Source organism: Heptranchias perlo, chromosome 5 (genome assembly GCF_035084215.1).
Source record: "Heptranchias perlo isolate sHepPer1 chromosome 5, sHepPer1.hap1, whole genome shotgun sequence".
Classification (NCBI taxonomy): domain Eukaryota; kingdom Metazoa; phylum Chordata; class Chondrichthyes; order Hexanchiformes; family Hexanchidae; genus Heptranchias; species Heptranchias perlo.
Genome location: NC_090329.1, coordinates 112,238,341 through 112,251,196, shown reverse-complemented (window position 1 = coordinate 112,251,196; position 12,856 = coordinate 112,238,341). Strand labels below are relative to the sequence as shown.

The 12,856-nt window shown below is 43.9% G+C and overlaps 1 protein-coding gene across 1 annotated transcript in view; it reads left to right on the top strand.

Moving 5' to 3' along the window:
- Positions 1-12,856, top strand: part of ak9 (adenylate kinase 9) — a 404,375-nt gene that overhangs the window by 200,985 nt on the left and 190,534 nt on the right. The window contains exons 19-20 of the mRNA XM_067985304.1: positions 8,667-8,879; positions 9,857-10,126. Coding sequence (XP_067841405.1) covers positions 8,667-8,879; positions 9,857-10,126 — 483 coding nt within the window. The remainder of the gene's footprint in view (positions 1-8,666; positions 8,880-9,856; positions 10,127-12,856) is intronic.

The window sequence follows — 12,856 nt, the reverse complement described above, 5'->3', positions numbered from 1 at the left end:
GGAGCTGCACTCATCCAAGCAAGTGGAGAGTATTCCATCACACTCCTGACTTGTGCCTTGTAGATGGTGGAAAGGCTTTGGGGAGTCAGGAGGTGAGTCAATCGCCGCAGAACACCCAGCCTCTGACCTGTTTTGTAGCCACAGTATTTATATGGCTGATCCAGTTAAGTTTCTGGTCAATGGTGACCCCCAGGATGTCGATGGTGGGGGATTTGGCGATGGTAATGCCGTTGAATATCAAGGGGAGGTGGTTAGACTCTCTCTTGTTGGAGATGGTCATTGCCTGGCATTTGTCTGGCGCGAATGTTACTTGCCACTTATCAGCCCAAGCCTGGATGTTGTCCAGGTCTGCTGCATGCGGGCTCGGACTGCTTCATTATTTGAGGGGTTGCGAATGGAACTGAACACTGTGCAATCATCAGCGAACATCCCCATTTCTGACCTTATGATGGAGGGAAGGTCATTGATGAAGCAGCTGAAGATGGTTGGGCCTAGGACACTGCCCTGAGGAACTCCTGCAGCAATGCCCTGGGGCTGAGATGATTGGCCTCCAACAACCACTACCATCTTCCTTTGTGCTAGGTATGACTCCAGCCACTGGAGAGTTTTCCCCCTGATTCCCATTGACTTCAATTTTACTCGGGCTCCTTGGTGCCACACTCGGTCAAATGCTGCCTTGATGTCAAGGGCAGTCACTCTCACCTCACCTCTGGAATTCAGCTCTTTTGTCCATGTTTGGACCAAGGCTGTAATGAGTTCTGGAGCCGAGTGGTCATGATGGAACCCAAACTGAGCATCGGTGAGCAGGTTATTGGTGAGTAAGTGCTGCTTGATAGCACTGTCGACGACACCTTCCATCACTTTGCTGATGATTGAGAGTAGACTGATGGGGGTGTAATTGGCCGGATTAGATTTGTCCTGCTTTTTGTGGACAGGACATACCTGGGCAATTTTCCACATTGTCAGATAGATGCCAGTGTTGTAGCTGTACTGGAACAGCTGGTGATGCTGTTTGTCCTCCACGGAGGTCATGACTGCAGCTACGGCGGCCCCCATCTGGAAGATGTACGTTTGAGGGGGTCCGCAAGGTAGGTAAATGTGTCTGCACACCGGGGTGAGTGCGCAAGTTTGTGAATTTTATTGTTGGGAGGAGGGTGGTGGAGGCTAAACTTTGTCCAAAGTGACAGACTGGCCTCCTGCAATGAGTGAGGGTCTCCCCCCCCACCCCACCTGTCAAATGGACCTTTGCAGCTGCCACAGGCTGATGGCTGCAACACGTCAATTTGAACTTTGGAGTGTTTCCACCAGTACAGGAAACAGTCTCAGTTGAGATGAAAATCCCACCCCTTCTAAAATATCATGTCAATCAGGTCTGCTAATGACCTAAAGTATCAAAATAATTACCTTAAATGGCATCCCGCCGGCTCTAATTGGCGGCAGGAGTCCCGCATGCGGGGACTGCGCGCGCATCTAAGCGCGTCACTGTGGAACCTGGAAGTGGGCGGGTTGGAGCCAAGCTCCGGACCCGCCCCGGGAATCCCCGATTTTCGGAGCCCCCTCGCCACAAACCCGCCGGCTCGGGGCTCCGAAAATCGATCCCCAAAGGTTTATAATTAAGCTCAAAGTTGTGTGGATTCAGAGCAAAACTTGAGTATGGATAAGAAATTGACTGATGGGTAAAAACAACAGGTACTGTTTAAGGGGTAAACATTGCTGTTTACATCAATAATTTAGATTCAGAAATTCAATGCAAGTTGGTCAAATTTGCAATAGAAATCAAACTCAAGAGTAGAATTGAAGGGCAGCCTAGAAATCATAGAATGAGCTAAACAAAATATGTGAGTGGGTCGGTGAGTGGCTCCATTGGTGGGGCAAAAGAAGTGGGGGATGCATAAGAGGCTAAGAGATGGAGGAGAGATTGAGCAGAGATTGAGTAGAACGTGCCTATATTCTCTGGAGTTTACAAGAATGAGAAGTGATCTAATTGAGACATATAAAATTCTTAGAGGGCTTGACAGGATAGATGTTGAGAGGCTGTTTCCCCTGGCTGGAGAGTCTAGAACTAGAGTTCATAGTCTCAAGGTAAATGGTCGGCCATTTAGGACCAAGATTGAGGAAAATTTCTTCACTCAGAGGGTTATGAATCTTCAGAATTCTCTACCCCAAAGGGCTATGGATGCTCAGTCATTGAATATTAAAGACTGAGATTGATAGATTTTTGAACACTAAGGGAATCAAAGGATATGGGGATAGGGTGGGAAAGTGGAGTTAAGGTAGAAGATCAGCCTTGGTATTATTGAATGACAGTGCAGGTTTGAGGGGCCATATGTCCTACTCCTGTTCCTGTTTCTTATGTTCTTAAACAGAGTTCTCGGAGGGTTGTAGGTCTGGAAGAGGGTACAGAAGTAAGAAGGAGCGAGGCATGGAGGGATTTGAACACAAGGATGAGAATTTTAAAATCGAGGAGGCGGCGGACTGTGAGCCAATGTAGGTTAGTGAGCACAGGGGTGATAGACGGATGGGACTTGGTGCGAGTTAGGATATGGGCAGCAGAGTTTTGGAGAAGGTCAGGTTTATGGAAGATGGAAGATGGGAGGCCGACCAAGAGAGCATTGGAATATTGAGTCTGGATAAGGGTTTCAGCAGCAGAGGTGGGGATAGAGATGGCTGATGTTACAAAGGTGGAAGTAGGTGGTTTTGTGATAGAGTGGCTATGGAGTCAGAAGCTCAGCTCAGGGTCAAATAGGACACAGAGGTTGCTAACAGCCTGAGATAGTGACCAGGAAGGGGGATAGAATCGGTGGCTAGGGAATGGAGTCTGTGGCAGGGGCCGAAGACAATGGCTTTGGTCTTCTCAATGTTTAATGTTGAACTACATAGTCAAACAGTAGAATAAAATACAAGTCAGAGGAAGTTGTGATCAAATTGTACAGTGTTCCTGAAAGAACGCAACTTGAGTACTGTATTCATTTCTGCTTGTGGGGAAACAAGGGGGACATTCCAGTACAGATGGTAGTCCAGGGAAGAGCCACAAGCTTGATCTCTAGGGGTAAATTTTAACAAGAAGAGGGCCGGGGGGGAGGGGGCGGGAGAGTACGGGTTTCCCGGACGTCCTTATAATTTTGACATAAGGATGTCTTTTAATTTTTTTTTGTAGGTTTTCCGCCCGACAGGCTAGCCAGATTGACAGGCTGGCTGTCAGTCGGACGTGAGAACAGCCAGGGGGTGGGTGCCAGCAGCTAAGTCTTAAATGGGGGGGTGGAGGGAGTCCGGGTCGGGGGTCATTGGAAGTGCGTGGAGATCGGTCATCCAGGGGGAGTCATCGGGGTCGGGTCAGGGTAGGTGGGCATCGGGGGAGTCATCGGGATTGGGGGTTATCAGGGGAGTCATCGGGGTCGGGGTCAGCAGGGGGGTCGGACATCGGGGGTCGGAGATCGTGGAGGTGTCTGAGATCATGGAGGGGGTCGGAGATCATGGGGGGGGTTGGAGATCGTATCGTGGGGGGGGTCGGAGATCGTGGGGGGGTTTGGTGATTGGAAGTGGGGGGGGGGGCGGACGTGGGGAGGGGTTCGGTCGATCGTGTGTGGGATCAAGGCAGGTACGCTTGTTGGGCCTGGAGGAAACATTCTTGCTCCTCCTGGCCCACAAGCAGTGCAATAAAGGCACTTACCTGCTCTATTGGGCCTTCTCGCCTCCTCTCACATGGTGTGAAGCAGAAGGCCCAGGAATCCCAGCTCCCAGGAGTTAAAAATAAAAAACCTGTCCAAATGGAGGCCCGCAACCTCCTTAAAAGCTTTCTCTGGCCGACGAGCCTCCTTAGACCAGGTTGGTCGCCCGCCCCTCGACCCACCTCTGTTAAAACCAGAAGTGGGTGGGTTGGGGTCGGGTTTTAGTTTTAAAAAAAATTTTTACCTTCCCACCCACTCCTAACCCACCTTCTCATGCCCCCTATTGTCTAGGGTCTGTGTAATGATTAAACATTGGAGAGACTTTGGCTTTTCAGTCTTCAAAAGAGGCAGCTGAGATGTGATCTTCTAGAGGTGTATAAGGTACAGAAAAGGTTAATCTGGAACACTACTTTAAAATAAATACATTAAAATAATGGGAGTAGAACTAGGGGATACAGGTTCAAGTTAGTAAACGGTAATTTTAGGGTAGATATCAGGAGATTCTTCTTCATGTAGAGTGATCAACACTTGGAATGGATTTCTGGGTGGAGGCAAAAGCCTGGAATCATATAAGTAACAATTAGCTACAAATGTGGGGGGAGTGTAAAGTTCTTCTGGAAGAATGAATTAGGATGGGCTGAATGGCTTTCCTTATCTGTAAGTATCTTGTGATGTGGCCTTTGTTGCATTTTGCTCCATGTATTAATTGGTTTTGTTGGGTCATGCACTATTTTTGGGCTTTTGTTCCCACCAATACATTTCTTCCATTATTATTACAAACTGTTGCCTTTCATGTTGCACTTTACAAAGAGCTGAGGATGGTTATTCTGTTTGAAATTTTGAACATACAGTCCACACCACTTAAAAATTCCACGTTTAAAACAGGCAGTCGTTTATATTGGCCAAAAAGCAAAAATCCATTAACCATTTGCATTAACGCCAATTTCAAAGTTGCTGGTTATAGCGTCTTAAGTGGCCCATTTATTTCAGCTGTGTTTACTCACTATAAATATTCTGCATGGGAAGAGTCCTCGATAACATAGGCTGGACTTATCAAGAAAAACATTTTCTTTTTGTCTAACTATGTAGATTTTCTAGACTTGCAGAAAAGTGTTTGCATTGTGAAACTTTTTCAATTACTTCTTTAGCTGATATGACTTCAAAGATTTCGGACGGGAAATCTTTTTTAACGTGCAGATAGGTAAAAGACTGATTCCACGCATGCTGAGATTATCATTTACAAAACAAGAAGGTGATGTCATTTAGCAATAGGAGCATTCTGAGTGTCATTATCCATACACAAGTATTCGCTCATGGCGTTATTGTCATTATTCTACCGAACTTGCATAACTGGCTGCTTCTATAAGAATTATAGATGACTTCGTATACACTCTGCCCAAACCAATGTCATCAAGACAGGGAACTGGAAAATGTTCTCCTTAATCCATTGTAAAGATAAGGCATAATTAAGTACATAAGACATAAATTACATACTTAAAATTGGTAGAAAAAAGAGAAATGTAATATAATTGATAAAAGTGCAATGAATGTAAATGATCAAAGTGCAGTACATATTTTGAGTACTAATGCTCACCTGCCATAAAGTCTGTCAAATGTAATTGGACAATAGGCTGCTGTATTATTTAGGCACTAAAAACATCTCAGTTTCAGGAAGCATTTGTTAGAGTATTCAGAGTGTATAGCGGGCGAACTGTGTTTGCATGAACTCGCCTGCTATAAGTGTTGGGGACTGTCCTGCATAACTGAAATGAGAAGTGGAGTTTGCAAGGAACCAAAAATGTCTGCAATAACCTGAGGTGTTTTGACTACATCATCATATGTTAGGGGAGTCCTTTCTTCAAGGCAGGCTGCCACAGAGTTCTGCCCCTACTGCCCAATGACCTGCACACATCTGGATCGGGGACCCTCCTTCCCTTAGAAGTAAAAGCTACACAGCATCACACATTCGTGGTACGTCATCCTTCCAAGACACCTGTCCTTTCAGGCGCATTCTGCACTGCACACATATTAGGAAAGTGGTAACTGCTATGTTTACAAGGAACAACACTTTTATCACTTTCCTGTGGAAAGGAGGCATCAGCTAGATGGAACACACAGCTTTCAGTTCCCATGAACATAAGAACATAAGAAATGGAAGCAGGAGTAGGCCATATGGCCCCTCGAGCCTTTTCCGCCATTCAATAAGATCATGGCTGATCTTTGACCTCAATTCCACTTTCCTGCCCATTCCCCATATCCATTGATTCTCCTAGAGTCCAAAAATCTACCAAACTCAGCTTTGAACATCAGACCATAAGAAGAGATAGGAGCAGGAGTAGGCCTTTCGGCCCCTCAAGCCTGTTCCACCATTTAGTGAGATCATGGCTGATCTGATTTTTACCTCAACTCCACTTTCCCGCCTTTTCCCCATATCCTTTGACTCCCTTGCTGATCAAAAATTTGTCTAACTTGAATGTATTCAATGAATCAGCCTCCACAGCTTTTTGGGGTAAAGAGTTCCAAAGATTCACGACCCTCTGGGAGAAGAAATTCCTCCTCATTTTTGTCTTAAACAGGCGACCCCTTATTCTGAGACTATATCCCCTAGTTTTAGATTCCTCCATGAGGGGTAACATCCTCTCAGCATCTACCCTGTTGAGTCCCCTCAGAATCTTGTGTGTTTCAATAAGATATCCTCTTATTCTTCTAAACTTCAATGAATATAGACCCAACCTGTGCAATCTTTCCTCATAAGACAACCCTTCCATACCCGGAATCAACCTAGTGAACCTTCTCTGAACTGCCTCCAATGCAAGTATGTCCTTCCTTAAATAAGGGCACCAGAACTGTACACAGTACTCCAGGTGTGGTTTCACCAGCACCCTGTATAGTTGCAGCATGACCTCCCTGCTTTTATACTCCAACCCCTAGAAATAAAGGCCAATATTCCATTTGCCTTCCGGACTACTTGCTGCACCTGTATGTTGACATTTTGTGTTTCATGTACGAGGACACCCAGATCCCTCTGTACCGCAGCATTTTGTAGTATTTCTCCATTCAAATAATATTTTGCTTTTTTATTTTTCCTCCCAAAGTGGATGACTTCACATTTTCCCACATTACACTCCATCTGCCAAATTTTTGCCCTTAATGTGAAACTTTGTTAAATTCCTTTTGGAAGTCTAAATACACAACGTCATAGGGTTTAGTAAAATCAAGCTGTTACTTCCGCAAAGAGTCAAGGGGGTTGGTGAGGCAGGATCTTGCTCGTTTAAAGCCGTGTTGACTATTGTTTACTATATTGTTGTTGCACACATAATGCTCAAGTGCACTCCTGATAATTGATGCCATTATTTTAATGAGTCTGTAGTTGACCCTTTTTGAACATGTGCACTACATTTGCCTGTTTTCAATCCCTTATATTTCCCCAGTGTCCAATGACCTTCTCATAATGATTGTCATTGCCTCACAAATCTCCTCGCTAGTCTCTTTTAGCACTCTGGGATAAATACCACCCAACCCTGTGATTTATTTGTTTTAAGTCCTTTCATCATGTCTAGGACTTCCAACTCATTTATATCATAAACCTGAATTTTGTCTTGATACTCTTTTTTTTGGGAGAGGGCATTTTTGTTCATATCTTCCCTTGTGAATACTTAGAGGAAGCAATCATTCATAATAATGAGAAGTGAGTTGGAGATAGAGGCAGATGCAGAGAAAAGAAATATGATTGCGAGAAAGATTTTGGCAGATACATAGGGGGTGAAAATCTGTGGCCCTTCTGACACACTCGCCGTAAGTCAGGTGGGAGTATGGCAGAAGGGCCGAAAATTAAGTCGTGAACGCAGACTTTCTGCTAGCTCCCATTTGGGGTAGAGCAATGGATTCTTAGGATGTAAGTTTCATCATGGCTGGCCCGGGAATGCCATTGTCTCTAATTAAAAGAGGTGTACCAGCCTCTTGCCAATGCAAATAGGGCTCACCTGGTCTGATTCCAGGTCTGTCCCCCTGAAAATTTCAAAACATTGGTTGAGTCTTTTCTGCCCCCCTTATAAAGCAGTATGGAGTGTGTACTTAATGTTTCCGGGATGGAGCTGGCACTCCACTAGATTAGGCACCTTCCTTGGCTTGTATTCGCTTGAGTATAGAAGATTGAGGGGTGATCTAATCGAAGTGTTTAAAATGACAAAAGGATTCAATAGGGTAGATATAGACCAATTATTCCCTCTGGTGGGGGCATATAATCTAAAAATCAGAGCCAGGCCATTCAGGAGTGAAATTAGGAAGCACATCTTCACACAAAGGGTAGTAGAAATCAGGAACTCTCTCCCCCCACAAGGCTGTTGTTGCTAGTTCACTTGAAACTTTCAAGACTGAGATTGATAGATTTTTGTTAGTCACGGGTATCAAGTGATATGGAGCAAAGGTGGGCTAAGAGGTACAGATTAGCCATGATCTAATTGAATGGCAGACCAAGGTCAAGGGGCTGAATGGCCTACTTGTGTTTCTATGGCCCAGATTTTAACTCCACCCGCCTGGCAGAAACCGAGCTGGGGGTGGGTGGAGTTAAAATAGGGCAGCGACTTAACCACTGTGATCTCACTGCCTTCCCGCTGGGTCCTGATATTAACCTGTCTTTTGAGTAGGCAATCAGAACACCTGCAGGAAGGCAGCGGGGTCTGCTTTAAATATGCAGATCGTGTCCTGATGACGTTGGGCTCTTCCCAACAAGCAGTGCTAAAGGTTAGATGATGTGTGCTACTCTAAGGCACATTCAAATGATTGGTTCAAAATTACTTTAATAGAGGTCTTTCTTTGGCACAATTGTTGAATGCCATGCTGAATTTGGGGGGGAAAATGAAGAAATTTACCTTCAAGAAATTAACAAAAATTCCCAATTACTTTGTTAGTTGTTGAATAAATATTGGTAAACTACAAATGCTAAAGTTATTGTGTAATGTGGTGCAAAACTTAAACATTGTTTCAATTTCCTTCCAGAATGAAGAGTTGACTCAGACAAAGAACAGGCAGATGGGTGACAGTAAACATTACTGCCCTGTGGCTTTAAAAGAGAATTCAGTTCTTTTTCCAGGTGATCAAGAATGTGCTGCTAGATATCGAGAAAAATATTATTATTTTTCTAATCCGGATGCTAGAATTAAGTTTTTACAAAATCCAGAAGAATATATAAATGAAAAAGAACCTCTAACGGTAATGATCTTTGAATATTAATCATCTTCTGCAATAAGAATTGCATTAGCTAATTTAAAATTTTACCTTTGTCCCATTTTAGTAAATTTGTCCTATTTTAGTAAATTTATAATATATATTTTAAAAATTGACATTTAAAATACATATTTTTAAAAAAATGACAACTTCTATTGTCAAAATTATATTCATTTATCTTGTCTTTATTCTCCTTAATGTGATTAATGTTAACACAAAATCTGAAACAGAATGTAAGGATAATCACAAACAAAACCTTCAATAATCATTAAGGATATTTTAAAAGTTATGGGCCCAGAAATTTGGCCACATAGCACCCATTTTTTGGGCGCTCCGATTTCTAGGCCATGGAATTTCAGCATGGTATTTAGGTTGGAACGCTGTTCTTTCCTACTGGAACCTGAATCCAGAAATGACTGATCAAACGAAAATGTCCACTCTGTTGGCTATAAGGATCCTAGGCGAAGTGAGTTTGGATGGCTTCAATCCACTTGCTAGTGAACACTTGTCCAAAATGTAAAATTGCCCAACATTGTGCACTAACTTGGCCTCACTTAGAGAGCCTATAGAGGTGGCTGGTTCAGGAAATGGAAAATTTGCACGGCTACTTGCACAGTGGGGTTTAAAACACTTAAGGGGTTACTTTTTGGCTTTACTCAAAATTTAACCTGTGCTCTACTGTATGATGCCAACACTGGGTGCCAAAAGTAGTGTAAGTGTTCCATTCCTCAGCAGTAAATCTCTCAAGTTGATAATTCAAAATAGTTAGCAAAAATTAAGTTGTTGTATATGGCAAAGTACATCGCCCAAGCAATACTGAGATTCTGTGATTTGTTTTGTGTGCTATCGTTCTGTTTAATACTGTGATTTAATGCAAGCCTCAAAGTTTTGCATGTGAAAAAAATCATCTAACAAATGATTTTAGTTACCCCCACGAAAGTATGTTTTTTGTTTTCAAACAGCCACCTCCACTGAGAGTATTCATATTTGGGGCAAAAGGATCTGGTAAAACAGTCCACAGCAGGTGGTTGGCAAACAAATTGGGTATCTTCCACATTCAGTTCGTAGAACTTCTTCAGGAGCTCATTATTCCTAAAACTAAGAAAAAAATTGGGCCTGAATATGATGATGAACTAACAGAAGAGGAGCTGGCTGACATAGCAACTATCAAGGCCCTTGAAGGAGTGGAACAACCTGAAAAAACTGAGGATGAACATGAAGAAAACCAAGAGGTAGAACTTAAATAATATTACATGACAGAACGATATACATAAAAATGACAATTGGCATTTTCCCCAATGTCAATTTAAAAGTGCTCTACAGAGTCCTCTGATGGCCTAGTACATAGAGGAACCACTCAATGTATCACAAATTATCCAGCCAAGAATCTTGCAGAATCAACTTCTAGTCTGTATTGAGTTAGCAAACCCTAGTTGGGGCAGCAGTTGGTGTGCAACAGTTGACCTCAGTACTGCTTGACTAAGGAGAGCAAAAATCTCCCACTGGTGATTTCTATTCAATGATTTCCAATAAAAAAATGTGTGTGTGCGCATGGGATGAGAACAGGATCATGTTCGGCTGTGATGCTGTCCATTGAATAGCCTGTGAACACTCAGACCGGGATTCTCCTCCCAGCAGCGGTGTTTCTGTGCTGTAATTTCTATGTAATTCTATGTTCTGCTGGGACAGGACTTTTGCCTGCCCTTCTGATACTGCTGGAACACCGACCTAGTTTCCTGGGTCGGTGTTCATCTGATATAAATGGCCGATTCCCAGCAGCATTCCTACCACCAAGACAGAGCCCTTCATGAAAGCCCAGTGTACTGCAAAGGGTTAGAGACTGAGGCCTATGAAGCAAGGTAAGTGGGAGCCGGAATGGCCTCTCCCTCAATTCCCAGACCTCAGCGTCCTTATGGCCGCTTCTTGGAACCTACCACCACCATCCACATAACGGACGTAAGAAGCGGCGGTAACATCCTAGATGAGAGGAAAATTCAATGGAGATCTGGGTGCTGCTTTCCCCACTGCCATTTAAATGAAGTCCAACAGTGATCTTCGTAGGTGGACAAAAATGCAGGTCAGGAGGTGAGGTGGCAGTAGGCCTCATTGTCTGCATTTTCCTTCATTTTCCATCTCAATCCCGTTCAATTTCAGGCAGGATTATTGTGGTGAATCCTGGTCTCCCTGTCTAAGCTCAAACATAGAATGGCCACTTGGGGAATGTACTGAAGGGCATTCTGTGCCACTGGAACAATACCCCAAGAAGGATCAGTGGTGTAAGAAGAGATAAGGAAATTGGCAAAAATAAATTTGTACTGGTCACTCAGGTGATCTTGTCCCACTTGGCTGTATATTGGGCCTTGCTTAGTATGTGTCTTTAATTGTTTTCTCCTGATATCACAATAATCTTTGCTAAAAAAGGTAAAATTAATGTTCAGTAGTTTTGTTGTACTATTTAAAGTTTCCTTTTAAAGTTGTATACCTGGATATTGTATTGGTTTATCCCACATCGCATCAAAATTAATGTTATGGTTGCTGTTGTTCAATCCAGTATGCTATTTGGGCCACTTGCCATTAGCTGCTTCAGATGTAAGTTAGCATGCCATCCCTAATGTGCTAGATCAGAAATATCAGCAAATTCTGCATTGACGAGGAATTGAACGTGAAATTTTGCTGGTCAGTATGACTCAATACAACATCACAAGGGTATTTATTTACCGAATGATCAAAGGAACTATTGGCGAAAACATTGGTGCAAATGAGATGGTTATGTACCCTGGCCAAACTGGTTCAATGGCTGCCCTGGACTGCTTTTTGGCAGTTCTGGACACATTGCTGGAATGGATGATAAAATTGCTTGAGCATTGATCAGTAACTTGAATAGTCAGATCACTCACCTGGAAGTTATATCACTGACCTCAGACCAGAGGCCAAACCTGAAGTTTGGGTTGTTCTGTGACCAACATTACAGTGCCTTTTTATGCTTGCCGTCACTGGTCCTAATAAATGACAGTGACAAGAAGTATACGTATTTGATTTGCAGTGCTCCAAACTTAAACTCTTTCATAAGAACATAAGAAACAGGAGCAGGAATAGGCCATATGGCCCCTTGAGCCTGCTCTGCCATTCAGTAAAATAATTATGACAGGGCAGGAGCTGTGTTGCAGCTGCAATATGTGGGAGCTACTGGACAGTTTTGTCCAGAGCGACTACATCTGCGATAAATGTCTGCAGCTCGAGGAACTTCGGCTCCGAGTTGAGGGGCTGGAGTCCGAGCTGCAGACATTGTGAGGCATCAGGGAGGGAGAAAGTTACCTGGACACTTTGATCCAGGAGGCAGTTACGCCCCTTAGACTGTAGAATTGGCACGTGGTCAGGGACAGGAGGGTGTGACTGCGAGTGAGGCAGGTACGGGGATCCAGGAGGTGGTACTGTAGGAGCCTCAGCCTCTGCACTTGTCCAATAGATACGAGGTTCTTGCAGCCCTTGTGGACGAGTGCAGGGACTGCAGGGAGGATGAGCAACCTGGCCACGGCACCGCAGTCCAGGGGGCCATTCAAGTGGGGGGAGTAAAAAGAAATATGGTTGTAGTAGGCGACAGTATAATTAGAGGGATAGATACTGTTCTCTGCAGCCAAGAGCGAGAGTCCGGAAGGCTGTGTTGCCTACCCGGTGCCAGGGTTAAGGGCATCTCCTCAGGGCTGGAGAGAAACTTGGAGTGGGAGGGGGAAGATCCAGTTGTCGTGGTCCACATAGGTATCAACGACATAGGTAGGACTAAGAAAGAGGTTCTGCTGAGGGAGTTTGAGCAGCTAGGGACTAAATTAAAAAGCAGAACCACAAAGGTGATAATCTCTGGATTATTACCTAAGCCATGAGCAAATTGGCACAAGGTAAATCAGATCAGAGAGATGAATGCGTGGCTGAAAGATTGGTGTGGGAGAAGTGGGTTTCAATTCATG